This window comes from Schistocerca cancellata, chromosome 12 (genome assembly GCF_023864275.1).
Source record: "Schistocerca cancellata isolate TAMUIC-IGC-003103 chromosome 12, iqSchCanc2.1, whole genome shotgun sequence".
In the NCBI taxonomy this organism is placed as follows: domain Eukaryota; kingdom Metazoa; phylum Arthropoda; class Insecta; order Orthoptera; family Acrididae; genus Schistocerca; species Schistocerca cancellata.
Window position 1 is genome coordinate 61,804,972 of NC_064637.1, and position 22,853 is coordinate 61,827,824.

Below are 22,853 nucleotides of genomic sequence, written 5' to 3' on the forward strand. Positions count from 1 at the left end.
TTGGCAAGAAAGAAGAGAAGAAGGAAGAATTTAGGCGAAGAAGAAGGATCAGACTATGAACCAGGCTGCTTCTAACCAGTATTTTAGGAAGAGAGATGTGTTTCCATAGAGTTACAACTTTAATTTGAATTTTCTTAAAATTTTTTATTTTCTGACAAAATACCCATTCTCTCACGAACCAATAAATATATAAATTGTAGAAATTACTCATGTAGTGGAGGTGATTATATGGATCTGCAATCAGTGTTTTGAGAGTTGTGTAACTGATGGCATGTTATATAAGACACTAGTTTTTCGAATAAACAGGCGTATATTTAAAAAATTGTGTCTCAGTTTCCACTAGGGGTACCTTCCCAATTCTAGATCTGTGAACTAAATATCTTCAAATGTTGAACTGCTAAAAATTTGGTATGGATATCTCGAATAGTTTCAGAAATAATGGATTAATTGTTGGCAGAGATTTACATTGTTGGTATAGGAGTTTGCTTTCACCGTAACGTGTAAATTAGATCATTAGTGCTAACATGTGTGCCACTATATTTCTTACTGTTATATAAAAATATGATAGACAAATTAGATGTGGAAATAATATGGTGGAACTTAACATGAGGGTCCACTATATACTGCACGAAATGGAATACAAAGGTCAAACTATATGGCTGGCTGTTTTCTTGTAATGACTGGTAAAATACTGGGCTGTGATTGGTATAGCAAAATATTCACGTGTTAATTTAGAAGCACACTCTGCCTGGCCTGTTTACAACAAAGTGTGATGGCCCAGGAGAGGCGAGAGGAGGGCAGAGTAAGAGGCACGACGCTGTCACCCCACCATTGCCACCGCTCTACTTGCAGCACTCCTGCTTTTGCATCTAGGAGAGCGAACGGTTCGAGGTAATTTTGTGTCCATAGAGTACGTTGGTTTCCTAGACAAGTGGAAGAAAACACGAAAAAAATCAGTTCTTTTCCAGATAGTGATAATATGAGGAAAGACTGCTCTACTAGTGGTTTGTGCAACCTATCACTACATCAACAAAACCAAAATAAGGATAAAGGAATGTAGTCGAATTCAATTGGGTGATGCTGAGGGAATTAGATTAGGAAATGAGACACTTGAAGTAGTAAATGAGGTTTGCTATTTGGGGGCAAAAATAACTGATGATGGTCGAAGTAGAGAGGATACAAAATGTAGATTGGCAATGGCAAGGAAAGCGTTTCTGAAGAAGAGAAATTTTGTTAACATCGAGTATAGATTTAAACGTCAGGAAGTCGTTTCTGAAAGTATTTGTATGGAGTGTTGCCGTGTATGGAAATGAAACATGGAAGATAAATAGTTTAGACAAGAAGAGAATAGAAGCTTTTGAAGAAGAATGCTGAAGATTAGATGGGTAGACCATATAACTAATGATGAGATAGTGAATAGAATTAGGGAGAAATTTGTGGCACAACTTGACTAGAGGGAATCAGTTGGTAGGAGATGTTCTGAGGCATCAAGGGATCACAAATTTAGTACTTGAGGGCAGTGTTTAGGGTAAAAATCGTAGAGGGAGACCAAGAGATGAATTCACTAAGCAGATTCAGAAGGATGTAGATTGCAGTAGGTACTGGGAGATGAAGAAGCTTGCACAGGATAGAGTGGCAAGGAGAGCACCATCAAACCAGCCTCTGGACTGAAGCCCACAACAACAACAACAACAACAACAACAACAACGATAACATCACTACTTAATCTAAAATATGTACACTCTGCACAAAATTGAAGTAATCCAAGCACAACTTACTAGGAGAATAGACAGAGTAGAAAACAAATAGAGGTACGGGTGAGTCCCCATACTGGACCCAGTAACTAACCTGAGGGTCGCCGCCAAAGACGGCCTCGCCGACGAAGTCTGTGAAGTAGAGGGAGTAGCAGACGTGGGCCATCCAACAGAAGAGGTTGGTCAGGCAGAGCACGCGCAGAGAGCCGGGCATCCACACGATGGACATCAGGTACTGTCCCAGCGAGGGCGTCGCGTGTGCTGTCACCAGTGGGGGGCTCACCTCCTGTCAAAAGAAAACCGTAATTGTGTCTAGATCTAGGGATAGCTGAGGCAGAGCGTAAACACGGAGCGAGGCCTCCACAGTGGGCAGCAGGTGCTGCCGCAGTAAGGGTGTCATGCTCCATCACCAGGAGTTGGCCCATCTCCAGTCAGAACCACACAGTAAGTCACATCTAGATCTACAGGTTCACAAGGCAGAGTGTACACTCGGAGCCAGGCTTCCACACAGTGGATGGCAGGTACTGACAAAGTAAGGATGTCGCATGTCATTGGTGGTTGGTCCACCTTCTGTCAATACCAAACAATAAGTCATATCTAGATGTATAGGTTGGTGAAGCAGAGCTAACGCAGGGAGTCAGGCATCCACATGACGGACAGCAGGTACTGCCCCAAGGAGAGCGTTGCATGCACTGTCATCAGGGAAGGGCCCATTTCCTATCACCAACCCATCATAAGTCACCATTATACAGGGGCATTTCCACAGATAAATAAGTCCACAACTGGAGTACATAAATGAAATTACAAAAGATGTCTGGTTTAGTTGCTGCTAGCAAATGCAAAAGAAAGCAGAAAGACGTGAAGACTGGAAATGGTGCCGACCAGACTGCTGCTAGCCTATTCTGGCATTGAGCACTAAATGAGGAGAAAAGTTAAGCTGCCCACAACGTGGCTTTTGGTTTGAGGACCACAGTGCTCTACTAGGAACAGCCCTATTTTGGGGCGGCATGCCCTACCACCCTCTGACTTTTGATGTTATGAACCCAACCAGTTGTAGGTAGACCCACAGTTTAACAGAGTCCTAAGCACAGTAGGAAATAAGGCATTTTTCACTTTAAGAAATCATTGGCAGAGGTGAAAGAAGCAATAAGAGGTAAAAAGTGAGGACTGAATCCCAGATCTTTGCATGCAGAGCCTGACACCCGGCCATTGTTTGCGCATGGAACATCGACACAATGGAACGTCACGCTCCAGTGGAGGTGTACACACACCAGAAGAAACATCAACACACAGCACTTCTCTTACATCAGTATGTCCGTAGTACAAAAAGCTGGAATACAGTATCAATATTAAGTCCACTTCCACAGCCGAGTAGTCATCACGAATGACTGTCGTGCAGGGGACCAGCGTCTGATTTCTGGTACGGGCAGGGATATTTCCATGGTGGGAGGACTGGTATGGAGTGCACACAGTCTTGTGAGGCCAGCTTAGGAGCTCGATTAGTGACGGTCGCTATAACGAGAAACCCGACAACGGGGATATCAGTGTGCTGACCGTGTGCCCCTCCGTACCATATCTGATGACACCACTGGCAGAGGATGGCACAGTGGTCGGTCAGACCTGTTTGGTCCCTCTAGGCTCAGAATGCGGAATTTTACCATAACCGTTAAGAAACAGGCAGTATTTTATCTTGGAGTAGCACTTGCACCCAGTGTCCTGTATTATTTGCTGGATATATTACACTCCCTGTCATAGTGTCATCCACTACGATTTCTACTCTCCATGGCTCTTTTTAGTGACATAGATGTTATTCTCTGATGCCTGAATACATGTGCTATCATCCTGTCTCTTATTCTCTCCAGTGGGTTAACCGCACAGATACGGACGCCTTGCCACGGTTCGCGCGGCTTCCCCCATCAGAAGTCAGAGGCTCGAGTACTCCCTTGGGAATGGGTGTGTGTGTTCTCCTTAGCGTAAGTTAGTTTGAGTTAGACTAAGTAGTTGTGTAGGCCTAGGGACCGATGATCTCAGCGGTTTGGTCCCATAGGAATTTAGCCCAAATTTCCAATTTCTTGTCAGTGTTTTCCAAATGTTCCTTCTCTAGCCCATTCTATAGACGACCACCTCATTTCTTACAAACTGCCGGAAGAAAAAAAAAAAACTGTACACCAGGAGGAGAGGGGAGAAAATGCCGTATGAAAATAGGGGGAGAGGAAATAGCGTAAGTGAATAACTGCAATTACTTGTAAAGTGTGATAATGGATGATATGTATTGCTCAACAGAAATTAGGAACAGAATTGCACTGGAACGAAGAAGGATTCAAGATGAAACAGAAATTACTTTGCGGACCACTAAACAGAGATGTGAGGAAAATACTTGCCAAATGTTACATCTCGAGTGTTGCACTGTATGGTGCGGAGACCTGGACATTGAGGAAGGAAGATGAAAATGGATTGGAGGCGCTAGAGAGGTGGATATGTAGAAGAATGGAAAGAATGAAATGGGAAGACCGAGTAAGGAATGAAGAAGTATAAGGAAGAGTTGAAGAAGAAAGAAACATGCTGAAACTCATCAGAAAGAGAAAACGGAACTGGAGTGGACATTGTTTGAGGATGGACTGTTTACTGAAGGAAGGTATGGAGGGAATGGTGAAGGGGGAGGAAAAAGAAGATATCAAATGGTGGACAATATCAGAGGAGACAAATACTCAGAAATGAAAAGACTGGCTATGGGCAGACAAAAGTGGAAGAGGCTTAACCCACAACAAGACCTGCTGTAAGGCAGAATACCGTACTACTAGTACTACTAATTAACTCAAGATTTACTGCTGCAACAGTGCACATGGAGTACATGACACGATTACATTTACAGATTAATAGCACAAGCTGTTCTGACGTAACAGGCATCGACCCATGCTGAAACACCTTCAGGTGGCATATGCCGTCCTCAAATCAAAATCGTTTGATCTCAGGATGGCATATACCACCTGAAGAACAGTACGAGGTGCATTCAAGTTCTAAGGCCTCCGATTTTCTTTCTCCGGACTGGAAAGAGATAGAAACATGCGCATTGTTTTAAAATGAGGCCGTGTTCATTGTCAATACGTCCCAGAGATGGCAACACCGTATGGCAGATGGAATTTTACCGCCAGCGGCGAGAATGAGAACTGTTTTAAATACTTAAAATGGCGACGTTTTCCTTACTTGAACAGCGTGCAATCATTCGTTTTCTGAATTTGCGTGGTGTGAAACCAATTGAAATTCATCGACAGTTGAAGGAGACATGTGATGATGGAGTTATGGATGTGTCGAAAGTGCGTTCGTGGGTGCGACAGTTTAATGAAGGCAGAACATCGTGGGACAACAAACCGAAACAATCTCGGGCTCGCACAAGCAGGTCTGACGACAGATCGAGAAAGTGGAGAGAATTGTTTTGGGGGATCGCCGAATGACTGTTGAAGAGATCGCCTCCAGAGTTGGCATTTCTGTGGGTTCTGTGCACACAATACTGCATGACGACCTGAAAATGCGAAAAGTGTCATCCAGGTGGGTGCCACGAATGCTGACGGACGACCACACGGCTGCCCGTGTGGCGTGTTGCCGAGCAATGTTGACGCGCAACGACAGCACGAATGTGACTTTTTTTCGTCGATTGTGACATTGGATGAGACGTGGGTGCCATTTTTCAATCCAGTAACAAAGCGCCAGTCAGCTCAATGGAGGCACACAGATTCACCGCCACCAAAAAAATTTGGGTAACCGCCAGTGCTGAAAAAATGATGGTGTCCATGTTCTGGGACAGCGAGGGCGTAATCCTTACCCATTGCGTTCCAAAGGGCACTACGGTAACAGGTGCATCCTATGAAAATGTTTTGAAGCACAAATTCCTTCCTGCACTGCAACAAACACGTCCGGGAAGGGCTGCGCGTGTGCTGTTTCACCAAGACAACGCACCCGCACATCGAGCTAACGTTACGCAACAGTTTCTTCGTGATAACAACTTTGAAGTGATTCCTCATGCTCCCTACTCACCTGACCTGGCTCCTAGTGACTTTTGGCTTTTTCCAACAATGAAAGACACTCTCCGTGGCCGCACACTCACCAACCGTGCTGCTATTGCCTCAGCGATTTTCCAGTGGTCAAAACAGACTCCTAAAGAAGCCTTCGCCGGTGCCATGGAATCATGGCGTCAGCGTTGTCAAAAATGTGTACGTCTGCAGGGTGATTACGTCGAGAAGTAACGTCAGTTTCATCGATTTTGGGTAAGTAGTTAATTAGAAAAAAAATCGGAGGCGGTGAATCTGTGTGCTTCCATTGAGCTGACTGGCGCTTTGTTTCTGGATTGAAAACTGGCATCCACGTCTCATCCATTGTCACAACCGACGAAAAGAAAGTCCCCTTCGTGCTGTCGTTGCGCGTCAACATTGCTCGGCAACGTGCCACACGGGCAGCCATGTGGTCGTCCGTCAGCATTTGTGGCACCCACCTGGATGACACTTTTCGCATTTTCAGGTCGTCATGCAGGATTGTGTGCCCAGAACCCACAGAAATGCCAAATCTGGAGGCGATCTGTTCAACAGTCATTCGGCGATCCCCCAAAACAATTCTCTCCACTTTCTCGATCGTGTCGTCAGACCGGCTTGTGCGAGCCCGAGGTTGTTTCGGTTTGTTGTCACACGATGTTCTGCCTTCATTAAACTGTCACACCCACAAACGCACTTTTGATACATCCATAACTCCATCACCACATGTCTCCTTCAACTGTCGATGAATTTCAATTGGTTTCACACAACGAAAATTCAGAAAACGAATGACTGCACGCTGTTCAAGTAAAGAAAAAGTCGCCATTTTAAGTATTTAAAACAGTTCTCATTCTAGCCGCTGGCGGTAAAATTCCATCTGCCGTACGGTGCTGCCATCTCTGGGACGTATTGACAATGAACGCGGCCTCATTTTAAAACAATGGGCATGTTTCTATCTCTTTCCAGTCCGGAGAAAAAAAATCGGAGGCCTTAGAACTTGAATGCACCTCGTATCGTGCTGCACGAGTATCTTCCCCACAGTCTGAGTACTGCTTCCAATGGAGTGCATCATTACTGGGCCAAACTGACGGAAGCTGGAAGGTGCGAGGTCTGGCCCGTAGCGTGGATGGGGAACAACAGTCCGCCAAAGTTTTGTGATCTCCTCTTGGGTGCGGAGAATTGTGTGAGGCCTTGCACTATCGTGACGAAGGACAAGTCCGTCTGCAATGATGAATCCACTGAACCCGTTTCTTCAGTTTAGTAATGGTAAGACAATGCACTCCAGAGATGAGCGTCGCACCACGACAGAGAACATCAAAGACAATAACCCCTGCACAATCCCAGAAGACTGTCACCGTGACTACATCTACGTCTACATTTATACTCCGCAATCCACCCAATGGTGTGTGGCGGAGGGCACTTTACGTGCCACTGTCATTACCTCCCTTTCCTGTTCCAGTCGCGTATGGTTCGCGGGAAGAACGACTGTCTCAAAGCCTCCGTGTGCGCTCGAATCTCTCTACTTTTACATTCCTCGGGAGGTATAAGTAGGGGGAAGCAATATATTCGATACCTCATCCAGAAACGCACCCTCTCGAAACCTGGCGAGCAAGCTACACCGCGATGCAGAGCGCCTCTCTTGCAGAGTATGCCACTTGAGTTTGCTAAACATCTCCATGACGCTATCACGGTTACCAAATAACCCTGTGACGAAACGCGCCGCTCTTCCTTTGGATCTTCTCTATCTCTTCCGTCAACCCCATCTGGTACGGATCCCACACTGATGAGCAATACTCAAGTATAGGTCGAACGAGTGTTTTGTAAGCACCTCCTTTGTTGATGGACTCAACCTAGTACCCGCCTTACCAACAATTAATTTTATATGATCATTCCACTTCAAATCGTTCCGCACGCATACTCCCAGATATTTTACAGATGTAACTGCTACCAGTGTTTGTTCCGCTATCATATAATCATACAATAAAGGATCCTTCTTTCTATGTATTCGCAATACATTACATTTGTCTATGTTAAGGGTCAGTTGCCACTCCCTGCAACAAGTGCCTATCCGCTGCAGATCTTCCTGCATTTCGCTACAATTTTCTAATACTGCAACTTCTCTGTATACTACAGCATCATCCGCGAAAAGCCGCATGGAACTTCCGACACTATGTACTAGGTCATTTATATATATGTTGTGAAAAGCAATGGTCCCATAACACTACCCTGTGGCACGCCAGAGGTTACCTTAACGTCTGTAGACGTCTCTCCATTGATAACAACATGCTGTGTTCTGTTTGCTAAAAACTCTTCAATCCAGCCACACAGCTGGTCTGATATTCCGTAGGCTCTTACTTTATTTATCAGGCGACAGTGCGGAACTGTATCGAACGCCTTCCGGAAGTCAAAGAAAATAGCATCTACCTGGGAGCCTGTATCTAATATTTTCTGTGTCTCATGAACAAATAAAGCGAGTTGGGTCTCACACGATTGCTGTTTCCGGAATCCACGTTGATTCCTACAGAGTAGATTCTGGGTTTCCAAAAATGTCATGATACGCGAGCAAAAAACACTACCAGTTGAGGGTGCGGCTTTGAACTTTTTCTTCAGAGTATAGACAGTGTAGCACAACTTCACGGATTGCCGTATTGTTTTCGATTCGAAATTACGAACCCTTGTTTCATCGCCTGTGATGATGTTCAGCAAATATTGTCACGATCAGCCTTGTAACGTGCGAGCAATTCCGTGCTGATGTCCTCCGTCGTTCTTTATGGTCTCCTGTTATGAGCCAGCACAAACCTTTGAATACCCCAAATGGTGGACGAGTGTGTCAATACTATCGACAGAGACGTCCAGCGAGGTGCTCGATCTCCTCGAATAAGAGTGTCCGCACATTCTGACTTTGCAATAGTCGTTTGGGAGAAGAGACCAAAGAGCGAGGTCATCAGTCACATCAGATTAGGGAAGGAAGATTAGGGAAAGGAAGTCGACCGTGCCGTTTCAAAGGAACCATCCCAACATTTGCCTGGAGCGATTTAGTGAAATCTCGGAAAACTTAAATCAGGATGGCCGGACGCAGCATTGAACCGTCGTCCTCCCGAATGCGAGTCAAGTGTGCTAACCACTGCGCCACCTCGTTCAGTCAATAGTTGTACGAGGGTGAGTCAAACGAAAACGTTAAATTTGTAACAACAAATCGAAATTTCGCGCCGTTATCCGCTAAGTTGGTAAGCGTGCCTCAAACAGCGTGCAGAATGGCCTGTAGATGGCAGCATAGTGCAGATGCACACATACCGTCGCAGTGTCAGTGTAAAGATGGCCGCCCCACTTGCGACTTGCCCCAGGGGAGAACAGCGTTCTGTTGTTCGGTTTTTGCGTAGTGAAGGTGTGGTGTCACCGGCAGACACCACACTTGCTAAGTGGTAGCCTTTAAATCGGCCGCGGTCCGTTAGTACACGTCGGACCCGCGTGTCGCCACTATCAGTGATTGCAGACCGAGCGCCGCCACACGGCAGGTCTAGAGAGACTTCCTAGCACTCGCCCCAGTGTACAACCGACTTTGCTAGCGATGGTTCACGGACAAAATACGCTCTCATTTGCCGAGACGATAGTTAGCATAGCCTTCAGCTACGTCATTTGCTACGACCTAGCAAGGCGCCATTACCAGTTACTATTGATGCTGTAAAACATGTACCGTCAAGAGCGATGTTCACCATTTATGGATTAAAGTTAAGTATTCCACCAGCTACGTCCGTTTTTCTAAAGTCTAATTTCCTTGTCCTGTTCCAGACCTCACGCCAGCCTGCGTGAGCTGAAACGCGTGCCTTTCGGCTTCCTCTAGTACCCGGTGTTGCCTCTCCTGCCAACCCACAACAGAAGGTGTGAAAACTATTGAAATTCGTCGACGAATGAAGGTTCAGTACGGTGATACATGTTTGTCACAGCAGCAAGTCTACGAATGGAACAGCAACTTCGCAAATGGTGTGACTTCAGTGGAAGATGCTCCTCGTCCAGGTCAGCACAACGAGTTGTGACTCCACAGAAGCCATAGTGAAGGAAAACCGCCGAGTGACACTGAATGACACTGCAGCATGTTTACAGATTAGTCAGGGGTCAACACACCACATTGCGCATGATGTGCTGCAGTTTCACCAAGCGTCTGCAAACGCTGCAACGGCAGCTGACTCCTGAAATGAGAGAACGACGCGTTGATGCTTGTGAAGAACTTATTCGGCGCTTTGAACGAGAAGGTGATGGCTTCCTTGCAAGAATCGTTACTGGGGACGAAACCTGGGTTTACTTCCACCAACCGGAAACGAAGAGAGCGCGCAAGGAATGGCGCCATTCCTCATCACCAAAACCGAAGAAATTTCGAGCAGAACCATCAGCAGGGAAGGTTATGCTGACTTTCCTTTGTGACGAAAAAGGCGTCTTTTTGGAGCATTACATGCCTAGAGCGACCACTGTCACCAGTGCATCATACACAGATCTCCTAAAAAAATCATCTGCGGCCTGCAATCAAATCAAAGCGACGTGGATTGCTGTCAGCAGGTGTCCTTTTGCAACATGACAATGCAAGGCCCCACACTGCCCGTACAACAGTTGCAACAATCACAGACCTGCATTTTGAGTGTCTGCCTGATTCACCATACTCACCAGACCTTGCCCCCAAGTGATTTCCATTTGTCTGGACCACTCAAAGACGTAATTGGAGGAAAGAAGTTCCGTTCTGATGAAGAGGTACGCCACGCGGTGCATGAGTAGTTGCGCGGACTACCAAAAGAATTTTTTTCTAAAGGAATTTATGCACTTTGTAAGCGTTGGAGGACTTGCATTGAGCGTGGGGGAGATTATGTTGAAAAGTGTCACAGCTTTGTACCACTTCTGCACAATAAATAATATTTAAAAAATGTTTCAGGTTGTCATTGGACTCACCCTCGTAGTTGTGTGCGGCTGGACAGTACGCAGAAGATGGGACACGTTTGCCTGACCTTGTCACGACGATGACAGACGCCTCGCCCGACGACTCACCGTGCTTTTGTCGAATGCCAGGTCTCTGTAGGCATTCTGCGAGTGCCTAAGAATGTTTTTGTTGCTCCGTTTTTCCGCCAAAAGAGTCCGGTGACATCTGTCTACTCGGACCACACCTCCGTCACATGCGCCATTTTGAAGGCTACGTATAGCTCTGCTGTTAGGGAGACCAACTCTCCCGTGTTATACGGCTTCTCCCGTGTTTTAACACTTTTTTAAAGATTCGTCCGTCTCCCTTATTGTCCGCCTGTTTCTCCCGTATATTTCGTTTAGTTATCGCTGTTATAACCTGTAAGGTACACTACTGGCCATTCAAATTGCTACACCACGACAGTGACGTGCTACAGACGCGAAATTTAACCGACAGGAAGAAGCTGCTGTGATATGCAAATGATTAGCTTTTCAGAGCATTCACACAAGGTTGGCGCCGCTTGCGACACATGCAACGTGCTGACATGAGGAAAGTTTCCAACCGATTTCTCATACACAAACAGCAGCTGACCGGCGTTGCCTGGTGAAACGCTGTTGTGATGCCTCGTGTGAGGAGGAGAAATGCGTACCATCACGTTTCCGACTTTGACAAAGGTCGGATTGCAGCCTATCGCGAGTGCGGTTTATCGTATCGCGACATTGCTGCTCGCGTTGTTCGAGATCCAATGGTTGTTAGCAGAATATGGAGTCGGTGGGTTCAGGAGGGTAATACGGAACGCCGCGCTGGATCCCAACGGTCTCGTATCACTAGCAGTCGAGATGACAGGCATCTTATCCGCCTGGCTGTAACGGATCGTGCAGCCACGTTTAGATCTCTGATTCAACAGATGGGGACGTTTGCAAGACAACAACCATCTGCACGAACAGTTCGACGACGTTTGCAGCAGCACGGACTACCAGCTCGGAGACCATGGCTGCGGTTACCCTTGACGCTGCATCACAGACAGTAGCGCCTGCGATGGTGTACTCAACGACAGACCTGGGTGCACGAATGGCGAAACGTTATTTTTTCGGAGGAATCCAGGTTCTGTTTACAGCATCATGATGGTCGCATCCGTGTTTGGCGACATCGCGGTGAACGCACATTGGAAGCGTGTATTCGTCATCGCCATACTGGCGTCTCACCCGGCGTAATGGTATGGGGTCTCGGTCACCTCTTGTTCGCATTGACGGCACTTTGGACGTAACATTTCAGATGTGTTACGACCCGTGGCTCTACCCTTCATTCGATCCCTGCGAAACCCTACATTTCAGCAGGATAATGCACTACTGCATGTTGCAGGTCCTGTACTGGCCTTTCTGGATACAAAAAATGTTCGACTGCTGCCCTGGCCAGCACATTCTCCAGATCTCTCACCAACTGACAACGTCTTGTCAATGGTGGCCGAGCAACTGGTTCGTCACAATACGCCAGTCACTACTCTTCATGAACTGTGGTATCGTGTTGAAGCTGCATGGGCAGTTGTACCTGTACACGCCATCCAAGCTCTGTTTGACTCAATGCCCAGGCATATCAAGGCCGTTATTACGGCCAAAGGTGGTTGTTCTGGGTACTGGTTTCTCAAGAGCTATGCACCCAAATTGTGTTAAAATGTAATCACATGGCATTTCTAGTATAACATATTTGTCCAATGAATACCCGTTTATCATCTGCATTTCTTCTAGGTGTAGCAATGGGGTGTAGTGTAATATTGATAGTTGAAATCTTTTATCGAGATATTTCCATACTTTTCTTGCAATAATCGATACTATTCTCGATTACTGTGTCGTTTCAGCAATCGAAACAGACGAACGTTAGCGCCAAATGATTCGATTTGTGCCAACTTCTCGGTTTTTCCGTAATACCTACTGTGAAATATTCGTGTATGCAGTGTTTTCATTTGCTTTTTAAGTGAGTGGGCTTTCGCTATGTCCTCTCGCCGTGAAAATGGAGATGTTGAAACTCCGCGAAGCAAGGCGTTGAAGTACATCTATCTACATCTACATCCATATTCCGCAAGCCACCTGACGGTGTGTGGCGGAGGGTACCTTCAGTACCTCTATCGGTTCTCCCTTCTATTCCAGTCTCGTATTGTTCGTGGAAAGAAGGATTGTCGGTATGCCTCTGTGTGGGCTCTAATCTCTCTGATTTTATACTCATAGTCTCTTCGCGAGATGTACGTAGGAGGGAGCAATATACTGCTTGACTCATCGGTGAAGGTATGTTCTCGAAACTTTGACAAAAGCCTGTACCGAGCTACTGAGCGTCTCTCCTGCAGAGTCTTCCACTGGAGTTTATCTATCATCTCCGTAACGCTTTCGCGATTACTAAATGATCCTGTAACGAAGCGCGCTGCTCTCCGTTGGATCTTCTCTATCTCTTCTATCAACCCTATCTGGTACGGATCCCACACTGCTGAGCAGTATTCAAGCAGTGGGCGAACAAGCGTACTGTAACCTACTTCCTTTGTTTTCGGATTGCATTTCCTTAGGATTCTTCCAATGAATCTCAGTCTGGCATTTGCTTTACCGACAATCAACATTATATGATCATTCCATTTTAAATCACTCCTAATGCGTACTCCCAGATAATTTATGGTATTAACTGCTTCCAGTTGCTGACCTGCTATTTTGTAGCTAAATGATAAAGGATCTTTCTTTCTGTGTATTCGCAGCACATTACACTTGTCTACATTGAGACTCAATTGCCATTCCCTGCACCATGCGTCAATTCGCTGCAGATCCTCCTGCATTTCAGTACAATTTTCCATTGTTACAACCTCTCGATACACCACAGCATCATCTGCAAAAAGCCTCAGTGAACTTCCGATGTCATCCACCGGGTCATTTATGTATATAGTGAATAGCAACGGTCCTATGACACTCCCCTGCGGCACACCTGAAATCACTCTTACTTCGGAAGACTTCTCTCCATTGAGAATAACATGCTGCGTCCTGTTATCTAGGAACTCTTCAATCCAATCACACAATTGGTCTGATAGTCCATATGCTCTTACTTTGTTCATTAAACGACTGTGGGGAACTGTATCGAACGCCTTGCGGAAGTCAAGAAACACGGCATCTACCTGTGAACCTGTGTCTATGGCCCTCTGAGTCTCGTGGACGAATAGCGCGAGCTGGGTTTCACATGACCTTATTTTTCGAAACCCATGCTGATTCCTACAGAGTAGATTTCTCGTCTCCACATCTGTTCGACGTCCCTTCTTGAAAACGGGGATGACCTGTGCCCTTTTCCAATCTTTTGGAACGCTACGCTCTTCTAGAGACCTACGGTACACCGCTGCAAGAAGGGGGGCAAGTTCCTTCGCGTACTCTGTGTAAAATTGAACTGGTATCCCATCAGGTCCAGAGGCCTTTCCTCTTTTGAGCGATTTTAATTGTTTCTCTATCCCTCTGTCGTCTATTTCGATATCTACCATTTTGTCATCTGTGCGACAATCTAGAGAAGGAACTACAGTGCAATCTTCCTCTGTGAAACAACTTTGGAAAAAGACATTTAGTATTTCGGCCTTTAGTCTGTCATCCTCTGTTTCAGTACCATTTTGGTCACAGAGTGTCTGGACATTTTGTTTTGCTCCACCTACCGCTTTGACATAAGACCAAAATTTTCTGCCAAGTCAGTATTTGTGTGTTTACTTGAAGATATGGGAGGAACAATATTCGTGGTTAAAGGTCATGGACAACAACGCAAATCGAGGTCACTGTGTGCTATGTGAGCGTGAATTTAGAGAATCGCATATGGTGGTAAAGCTGACTGCATCCAACATTCTTCTACAGAACTACACAATCGGAACTAAAGAGACGTAAAGGGGAATCCAACTGTATTTAAATATTATGGTAATACCAGCAAGGACATGAAAAACGTTGCAGGTGAGCTAGCCACAATTTTTCATACAGTAAAGCACAATATCAGCTACAGAAGTATGGATTGTCCAAATAAATTATCGAAGGACATTTTTCTTCACACTACTTTGGCCAATATGATCTCATGTGGTCGTATTGCCACCGAGAAGTATTCAGAGCTTCACTGGTGTCTTAAAAGATCCAGCTAAATGAAGTAAGTTTTTTTCTGTTGCAAACTCATGCTTCGAACCACAAAACCAGCAAGATGTTTCCCATAGTTGTAAGATATATCGACCCTGAAAACGGATTAAAAAATAGACTTCTGGACTTCATTGAACAGACTAATGAGACAGCCAATGCTGCAGTCTTAAAAACCTGCTCTCAACTTGAAGAGGTACCCCAAAATATGATATATGAGTAAAAGAAAGTAAAGTATGTCTTACTTTTTATGTTTACATCCCCATTGTCATCCAGTTCAAGGAAATGCATGTAAGTGCGTACCTGAAATTCACTACGACTATCGCTATCGCTATCGCTTGCGCCCTTGTCCGGCATTGTGCGTGGGGTTGTCGTGGTTAAATCGGATGTGGCATGTTAATGTGAAGGGGTAGCCGGATGCCCTTCCTGCCACCCCCTGCCCCCGCCCCCCCCCCCTGGGACGGAATCAGAGTACCCCATCTGTGTAGCGTAAATCATGGGAAAGTGCGGATGTGTGTCGAATGTCTGTGAGTCGTATAACTGGGACGTGGGGACGAGGCCAGTATTCACCTAGAGGGATGTGGAAAACCGCCTAAAAATCTCATCTACACTGGTTGGCACACCGGCCCTCGTCGTTAATCCGGAGGGCGGATTCGATATGGGGCCGGCGCGCCTACCTGAGTCCAGGAAGCAGCGCATTAGCGCTCTCGGGTAACCTGGCGGGTCTTGAAACTGACTACGACTAAATCTCCTATATTCTCCCTTATAATCAAATTTTGGTCATCTTCCTTAAACCCGTGATCAAAAGTTGGTGGCCCTAGCTGCCACCTATCGGAACGTTACGAAAGTAAAGGGGTTGAAGCGGAAATATTACACGATGGCCCACGAAAAACGTTGTTGCGTCATATAGTGAACGCCTCTCGTGCAGATAAGGGTGTTTACACGTGATGAGAAACAGTGCTGGACCTAAGATTGAGCCTTGCAGAACGCGCAAGTTTCAGCAGCAGCAGGCGGTGTGTGACTGACCTGCGGCTCGGGGGCGCTGAAGGAGGTCTCGGCGGTGGGCGGCGGCTGCAGCCAGCTGCGCTGCTCCTGCCGCGGCGCGGGGGCGGCGGGGGGCGGCGGGCGCGGCGGCGGCAGCGGCTGCGGGGGCGGCGCCGGCGCCGGCTTGTGGTAGCTCTCGTCGTAGCCGAAGTTGACGTAGCCGTTGCCGTGCAGCGGAGAGTCCGTGCCCGCGATGGGCCGGTACTCCGCCCTGTCTGGCGGGCCGTCAACCTGCGTGCCGCACACCCACGCATGAAACGACTTCCCACTCGCTCCCACCACGCCACAATGCACTGAAGCTTACAGGCACACGGCACAACTACGTTTAACCCTCTCACGGGATGAGGGGGATTTATTTTATTTTACATTAGTTTTTTTTTCTTAAGCATGTTTCACTCCTTCTCCTGAGGAGAGAAGGCGCGCTGTTTTAAGGCTTATCTCAGTGCCCTTCATCAGCCGGAGGTTTACATCTTTATTTTATTTATTTTACATAACTTATATTTTTGAATACATGCTATAAAATGGTGCAAATGTCTCTGAGCACTATGGGACTCAACTGCTGAGGTCATTAGTCCCCTAGAACTTAGAACTAGTTAAACCTAACTAACCTAAGGACATCACAAACATCCATGCCCGAGGCAGGATTCGAACCTGCGACCGTAGCGGTCTTGCGCTTCCAGACTGCAGCGCATTTTAACCGCACGGCCACTTCGGCCGGCTACATGCTATACATGCTCACAATATATATAAATGACCTAGTAGATACTGTCGGAAGTTCCATGCGGATTTTCACGGATGATGCTGTAGTATACAGAGAAGTTGCAGCATTAGAAAATTGTAGCGAAATGCAGGAAGATCTGCAGCGGATAGGCACTTGGTGCAGGGAGTGGCAACTGACCCTTAACATAGATAAATGTAATGTATTGCGAATACATAGAAAGAAGGATCCTTTATTGTATGATTATATGATAGCGAAACAAACACTGGTAGCAGTTACTTCTGTAAAATATCTGGGAGTATGCGCGCGGAACGATCTGAAGTGGAATGATCATATAAAATTAATTGTTGGTAAGGCGGGTACCAGGTTGAGATTCATTGGGAGAGTCCTTAGAAAATGTAGTCCGTCAACAAAGGAGGTGGCTTACAAAACACTCGTTCGACCTATACTTGAGTATTGCTCGTCAGTGTGGGATCCGTACCAGGTCGGGTTGACGGAGGAGATAGAGAAGATCCAAAGAAGAGCGGCGAGTTTCGTCACAGGGTTATTTGGTAACCGTGATAGCGTTACGGAGATGTTTAACAAACTCAAGTGGCAGACTCTGCAAGAGAGGCGCTCTGCATCGCGGTGTAGCTTGCTGTCCAGGTTTCGAGAGGGTGCGTTTCTGGATGAGGTATCGAATATATTGCTTCCCCCTACTTACACCTCCCGAGGAGATCACGAATGTAAAATTAGAGAGATTATTGTTTTTTTTTTGTTTCATTAACATATAAATAAGTGATTGGTAACATTATAAATTAAAATAATTGAAATATAAGTAAAACTAAATAAGTGATTTACCATTAAGTAATGGTTTACAACGTTTAGGGTGCTTATATTAGTGACTAGGGTGATTGCGATTTTTATCATAGTTTTAGTACTATGAGAGTGGTGAGTGTTTTTTTTTTTTCCTTTTTTTTCTGCTTGCTTGTGCAGGAGTGTTATGTGTTGTGGTGTCGTGTTTGTTGTGGTGTTTGTACTTCTGTGTCTTTACTTACTTCTAGGTTACAGGTTCTCCTTTCCTGTTACTACAGTACTCGGAGTTCGGTACTACAACATTTTCCTTAGTCTATGATTCTCTGATTGTTCTTGTTCTCTTTTGTTGTGTTTTATGTGTGTTGACGTTGTGTTTTTCTGTACGATACTTGTGTGTTTTGTGTGGTGTGGAGGCGTTGCGGAGTTTTGGATGTGGATTTTGGTGCGTTATACTTCATGTCATGGGCTTTTGCTATGGTCTTTCGTCTAGGTGAGGTGGGATTGTTTCAAGATGAGTCAGTTGTGTCATTGTTGGTGCTAGGTCGGTGAATATTCTGGAAGTGTTTTGAGCTACTGTACGCGTTGGGTATATGTGTTTGAATTTTGGTCGTCCTGTCGTTGGTGGTTTGTTTGTCAGTATGTCTTCCATGTCTGGTCTTTTGTGCAGGATATGGCATCCATATCTTGCTCTGAGTTTGACGAGCCTTGTCTGGAGCGGCGTCACGTCTGTGATCTCGTATACTTCGTTGCTTTGGGTGCGAAGTGGTAGTTTTGCGATGCCGCACAATAGTCGTCGCTGTGTTGCGTATAGTTTTTTCGCTACGGGTATACCGCCTAGTGGCGCTGAGGTGTATTCGTAAATACGTCTGATGTATGTTTTGTACGTATGTATGGCTGTCCTGGTGGAACATCCATACAGCCGGCCTTGGACTTCTCTGATGAGGTTTTCTCTTTGTCTTGTTTTGTTTATTAGGTGCTGAAGATGAGTCTTATAGTTTAGGTGTTCGTCAAGGAATACCCTGAGGTATCTTGCGGAGTCTGCGAGTTGTTGGGGTTGGTTCCAGAGTCTGAGGGTGATGGCGGTGCGTTGTGTTGTCGTTTTCGAGTCAGGTTTCGGTGCTGGAATAGCACTGTTTGTGTTTTTGTGGGGTTTGGTCTTATCCTCCATTTTGTCATCCAGACTTCGAGTTTGGTCAAATATCTAGTGGCTTTTCGTTGTATGATGTCTGTCCAGAGGCCCTTGCACCAGTAGGCGGTATCGTCCGCATATAGCGCCAATTTTTCGTTGGCGTCTCTTGGGGTTGGTACGTCTGCGTGTACAGCGCGCACATAGTGGAGATAGTGGGACGCCTGCCACAGGGCGGAATGGTTCTGATGCTGCGTCGTTTACATGGACTCTAGAAATCCTTCCAGTGATTTGTATGCGTATGAGGTGCACTAGTTTGGGTGGGATGCCTAGTTTAATTAGCTTGTAAAGCAATCCGTTGTGCCATAATCGGTTGAAGACGCGTTCGATGTCTAAAAATATGGCTAATGTGTAATGAGTTCTATCTTACCCACTACTCTTTACAGCGTTCAAGAGAATATGTATTACCGTAAAATGGGGTTACTTTGTGACTGTGGGGGCTACTTTGTGACATACGTTAATGTTCGCTTATTTCGAATCTCCCGCTGCGTCCAAGATGCCTAGAAACCAAACATTAGCTCCAGCGGCTTGCCTGCAGTGCTGCACCATCTTGCGGCAGCCGGCTGAATCTGCCGCTCTTCTTTTGTTCGTCGGCAGTGCGTTCGTAGTGAAACCTGCTTTGGAGCCATTGTTTGAATTGTTGTAAACTTTGTGTGCTGGAGCCGTTCATGTGAAAGAACTGCAGAAAACAGGTATGTATGCCCGATTGTTAATATGTTGGCTACATTATGGCGTGATTTGGCGTTAATTGTAATGTTTATGTAAGCAGTATAATTATACAACCATAAAATCAGCATAACAATAGTAGAAGCGACCACTGGTAAGACGAAGGCGAAATCTTCGAGTCCTGGTATCGGCACTACTCAGCAGCCGAAGAAAAAGTGTTCTGAAGTGTCAAGAAGAGTCACTGATAAGGTCGAGTCCTCAGATGAGAGCGAAAGCATCAAGTGGACCGATGAAGATCCGAGTGACTCGGAAGCTCTCTATGAAAGTTCACCACATGAGCCATCAGACAGAGACGCACCTTCGACTACTGGTAAGTTACATCGAGACACAAGAAACGACCACCACTTGAAAAGGGCCACTAAGAGGACCCTGAATGCACATTCAAACTCGATGACTTTGTGGTAGTGAACTTCGAAGGTGAAATGTTCCCCGGAAGAGTGACCGATATCGAGCCAGGAGGCTACATGGTATTGTTGTTGTTGTTGTGGTCTTCAGTCCTGAGACTGGTCTGATGCAGCTCTCCATGCTAATCTATCCTGTTCAAGCTCCTTCATCTCCCAGTACCTACTGCAACCTATATCCTTCTGAATCTGCTTAGTGTATTCATCTCTTGGTCTCCCTCTACGATTTTTACCCTCCACGCTGCCCTCCAGTGCTAAATTTGTGATCCCTTGATGCCTCAGAATATGTCCTACCAACCGATCCCTTCTTCTAGTCAAGTTGTGCCACAAACTTCTCTTCTCCCCAATCCTATTCAATACCTCCTCATTAGTTACGTGATCTACCCACCTAATCTTCAACATTTTTCTGTAGCACCACATTTCGAAAGCTTCTATTCTCTTCTTGTCCAAACTATTTATCGTCCATGTTTCACTTCCATACATGGCTACACTCCATACAAATACTTTCAGAAACGACTTCCTGACATTTAAATCTATACTCAACGGTAACAAATTTCTCTTCTTCAGAAACGCTTTCCTTGCCATTGCCAGTCTACATTTTATATCCTCTCTACTTCGACCATCATCAATTATTTTGCTCCTCAAATAGCAAAACTCCTTTACTACTTTAGTGTGTCTCATTTCCTAATCTAATTCCGTCAGCATCACCCGATTTAATTCGACTACATTCCATTATCCTCGTTTTACTTTTGTTGATGTTCATCTTATATCCTACTTTCAAGACACTGTCCATTCTGTTCATGGTAAGGGACATGGAAAGGTCAAAAATATGCTGTAAGTGACCAGAACGAGATGATTCCATTTATTATTCAACGGAGGACGTTCTGTATAAAATAGCACTTCCAACACAGTAGGAAAGCGAGGCCTTTTTCATGTTAAGGATTTATTTTTAGATTAAGTAGCTACCTTTGTAAATTCTTTATGTTGTCAAGCAATAAACCAATGTTTTGTATATTGCTTTAAATAAACATCTGATGCGGTAACTTTGTGTCAATGTTTATTTTCCATGCATTTCGAAGCAAAAGCGTAGCTTGTCACATAGTAGCCCCACCCAGTGGGGTAACTTTGTGACAACTTTTAACAGTTACATAATGGTTTCTGTTGATTTATTTGTATAACATATCGCCACATAGTGGAAGGTTTCAGTAAATTCTTGGTATTACGTATTAAACTTCATAATGTGCACTGTCTGGCCCATGCGAGCAAAACCTTAAAAAACTGTCACAAAGTAACCCCATTTTACAGTACCACTTCTGTATGCTTCTGGCGCCAAGTGACAGTACGCCACACCAGCTGTAGTTTCTGTTTGTTGTGCCTTCAGGACTGTGGGAAGTATACACAGTGTGATTCACAAAGATATGCAAATACAGGGTGTTTATAAATCAATATCGGGGTTTTAACGCTTTGTAATATTTATTATATTAAACTTACAGTTATAAATGATATGTCCAATTAAAATTGCAACTCAAACAGTTTCACCAAGAACCTTATAAATGTTCAATGTGAGCACCATTTGTCACACAGCACACATCAAGTCTATAGCCAAGTTCTTCCCGAACGTTGATAAGCGTGTCTTCAGTGATTGTAACAACAGATGCTTCATTCCAGTTTCTTAATTCAGGGAAGTCTGCTGGTAGCAGAGGCTTGTACACACGATGAAGCCCCAAAGGAAAAAATCGCGTGGCGTTCAGTCGGGTGAACGTGGAGGCCAGGCAAAGCAAGCCCTGTCATTGGGCCCCTTGCGGCCTGTCCAGCACTTGGGTACAGTGAAGTTCAACCAATCACGTACTTCGCTATGCTGTTAAGGTGACACACCATCTTGCTAGAAAATGAAGTTCCCTGGCTCATCTTCTTCCAACCGAGGGAAGAGCCATTGCTCTGGTGTACAAAGATAAGAAGTGCAAGTTACACTAGATTTACCAATAAAGAAAGGCCGATAAACTTTCCGCCTGGATGCGGCACAAAAAAGTCACTCTAGGGGAATCTCCTTGCATTTGTACCACTTCGTGAGGATTTTCTGAGTCCCAGATGTGCACATTGTGAGTGTTAACATGTCCACTAAGGTGAAAGATCGATTCATCACTGAATACAACATGATTCATAAAATCTTTGTCGTCAAGAAACAACATTTCGTTTGCCAAGTTGGCACGTAATCCATGGTCTGCCGGCCTTAGAGCCTGTAATAACTGTAAACGGTAAGGATGTAGTTGTACACGTTTCCTTAAAACTTTCCGGAGAGTCGAGACAGGAACTTGTAATTCACGACTAGCCTTCCGGACTGATTTCTTTGGGCTACGGGTCAATGACTCTCTCGCTCAACAGTTTCTTCACTAACTCTTGGTCATCCTGTGCTCTTCCCTTTACAAAGGCAGCTGGTATCTTCAAATTGGTGATACCATCTACGAATGTTATTATCACTTGGAGGATCACAACCGAACTTCAGTCGGAACGCACGTTGCACAGTAACTACAGATTCAGTCTTTCCAAACTGCAAAACACAAAATGCTTTCTGTTCACTAGTCGCCATCTTCGCTACTACCGCTTCTAGCGGATTGCGGCGGAAACACTACGCGCTGCGCACGCGCACTGGTGCCAAACACAACTGTTTGAGTTGCTCTTTCATTTGACATATCATGTATAACTGTAAGTTTAATGCAATAAATATTATAGCGTTACGGAGTTATGGCTAATAAAAGATGTTGCCTCAAATTTATCAATTTCGCTAATACGAAGCCATCACAAAACTGTACGAAGTTATAGCAAAACACGATTTCCATTTATTTTGTTGTTAATGATCTGGTGAATCTAATAAAACACGTCCCAGATGTGTATCTGCAGTAGTTTCCCAGAACATCCAAAGAAGCTAAGAAGTAATTTTGTAAAATTTTTAATTTTTAACTACTTGGCCCAATTTCTTTTTTAAAATTCAGACAATTGCGTAAGTTTCCAACAGAACTTGTAGAGAATTTAATTTTGGAAAAATGATGGTAATAATGTTAACTGAAACTGTATGAATGTGTCAGATAATCTACTTTTATTAATACCATAGCACACGTGACTTCATGTTAAACCAGAAAAAACAAA

General features: G+C 45.2%; 1 protein-coding gene across 1 annotated transcript in view; it reads right to left on the bottom strand.

Annotated features, from left to right (window-relative positions):
* Nucleotides 1-22,853, bottom strand: part of LOC126109458 (membrane-associated transporter protein-like) — a 182,763-nt gene that overhangs the window by 70,036 nt on the left and 89,874 nt on the right. The window contains exons 8-9 of the mRNA XM_049914487.1: nt 15,998-16,114; nt 1,849-2,040 (exon numbers count right to left, since the gene is read on the bottom strand). Coding sequence (XP_049770444.1) covers nt 1,849-2,040; nt 15,998-16,114 — 309 coding nt within the window. The remainder of the gene's footprint in view (nt 1-1,848; nt 2,041-15,997; nt 16,115-22,853) is intronic.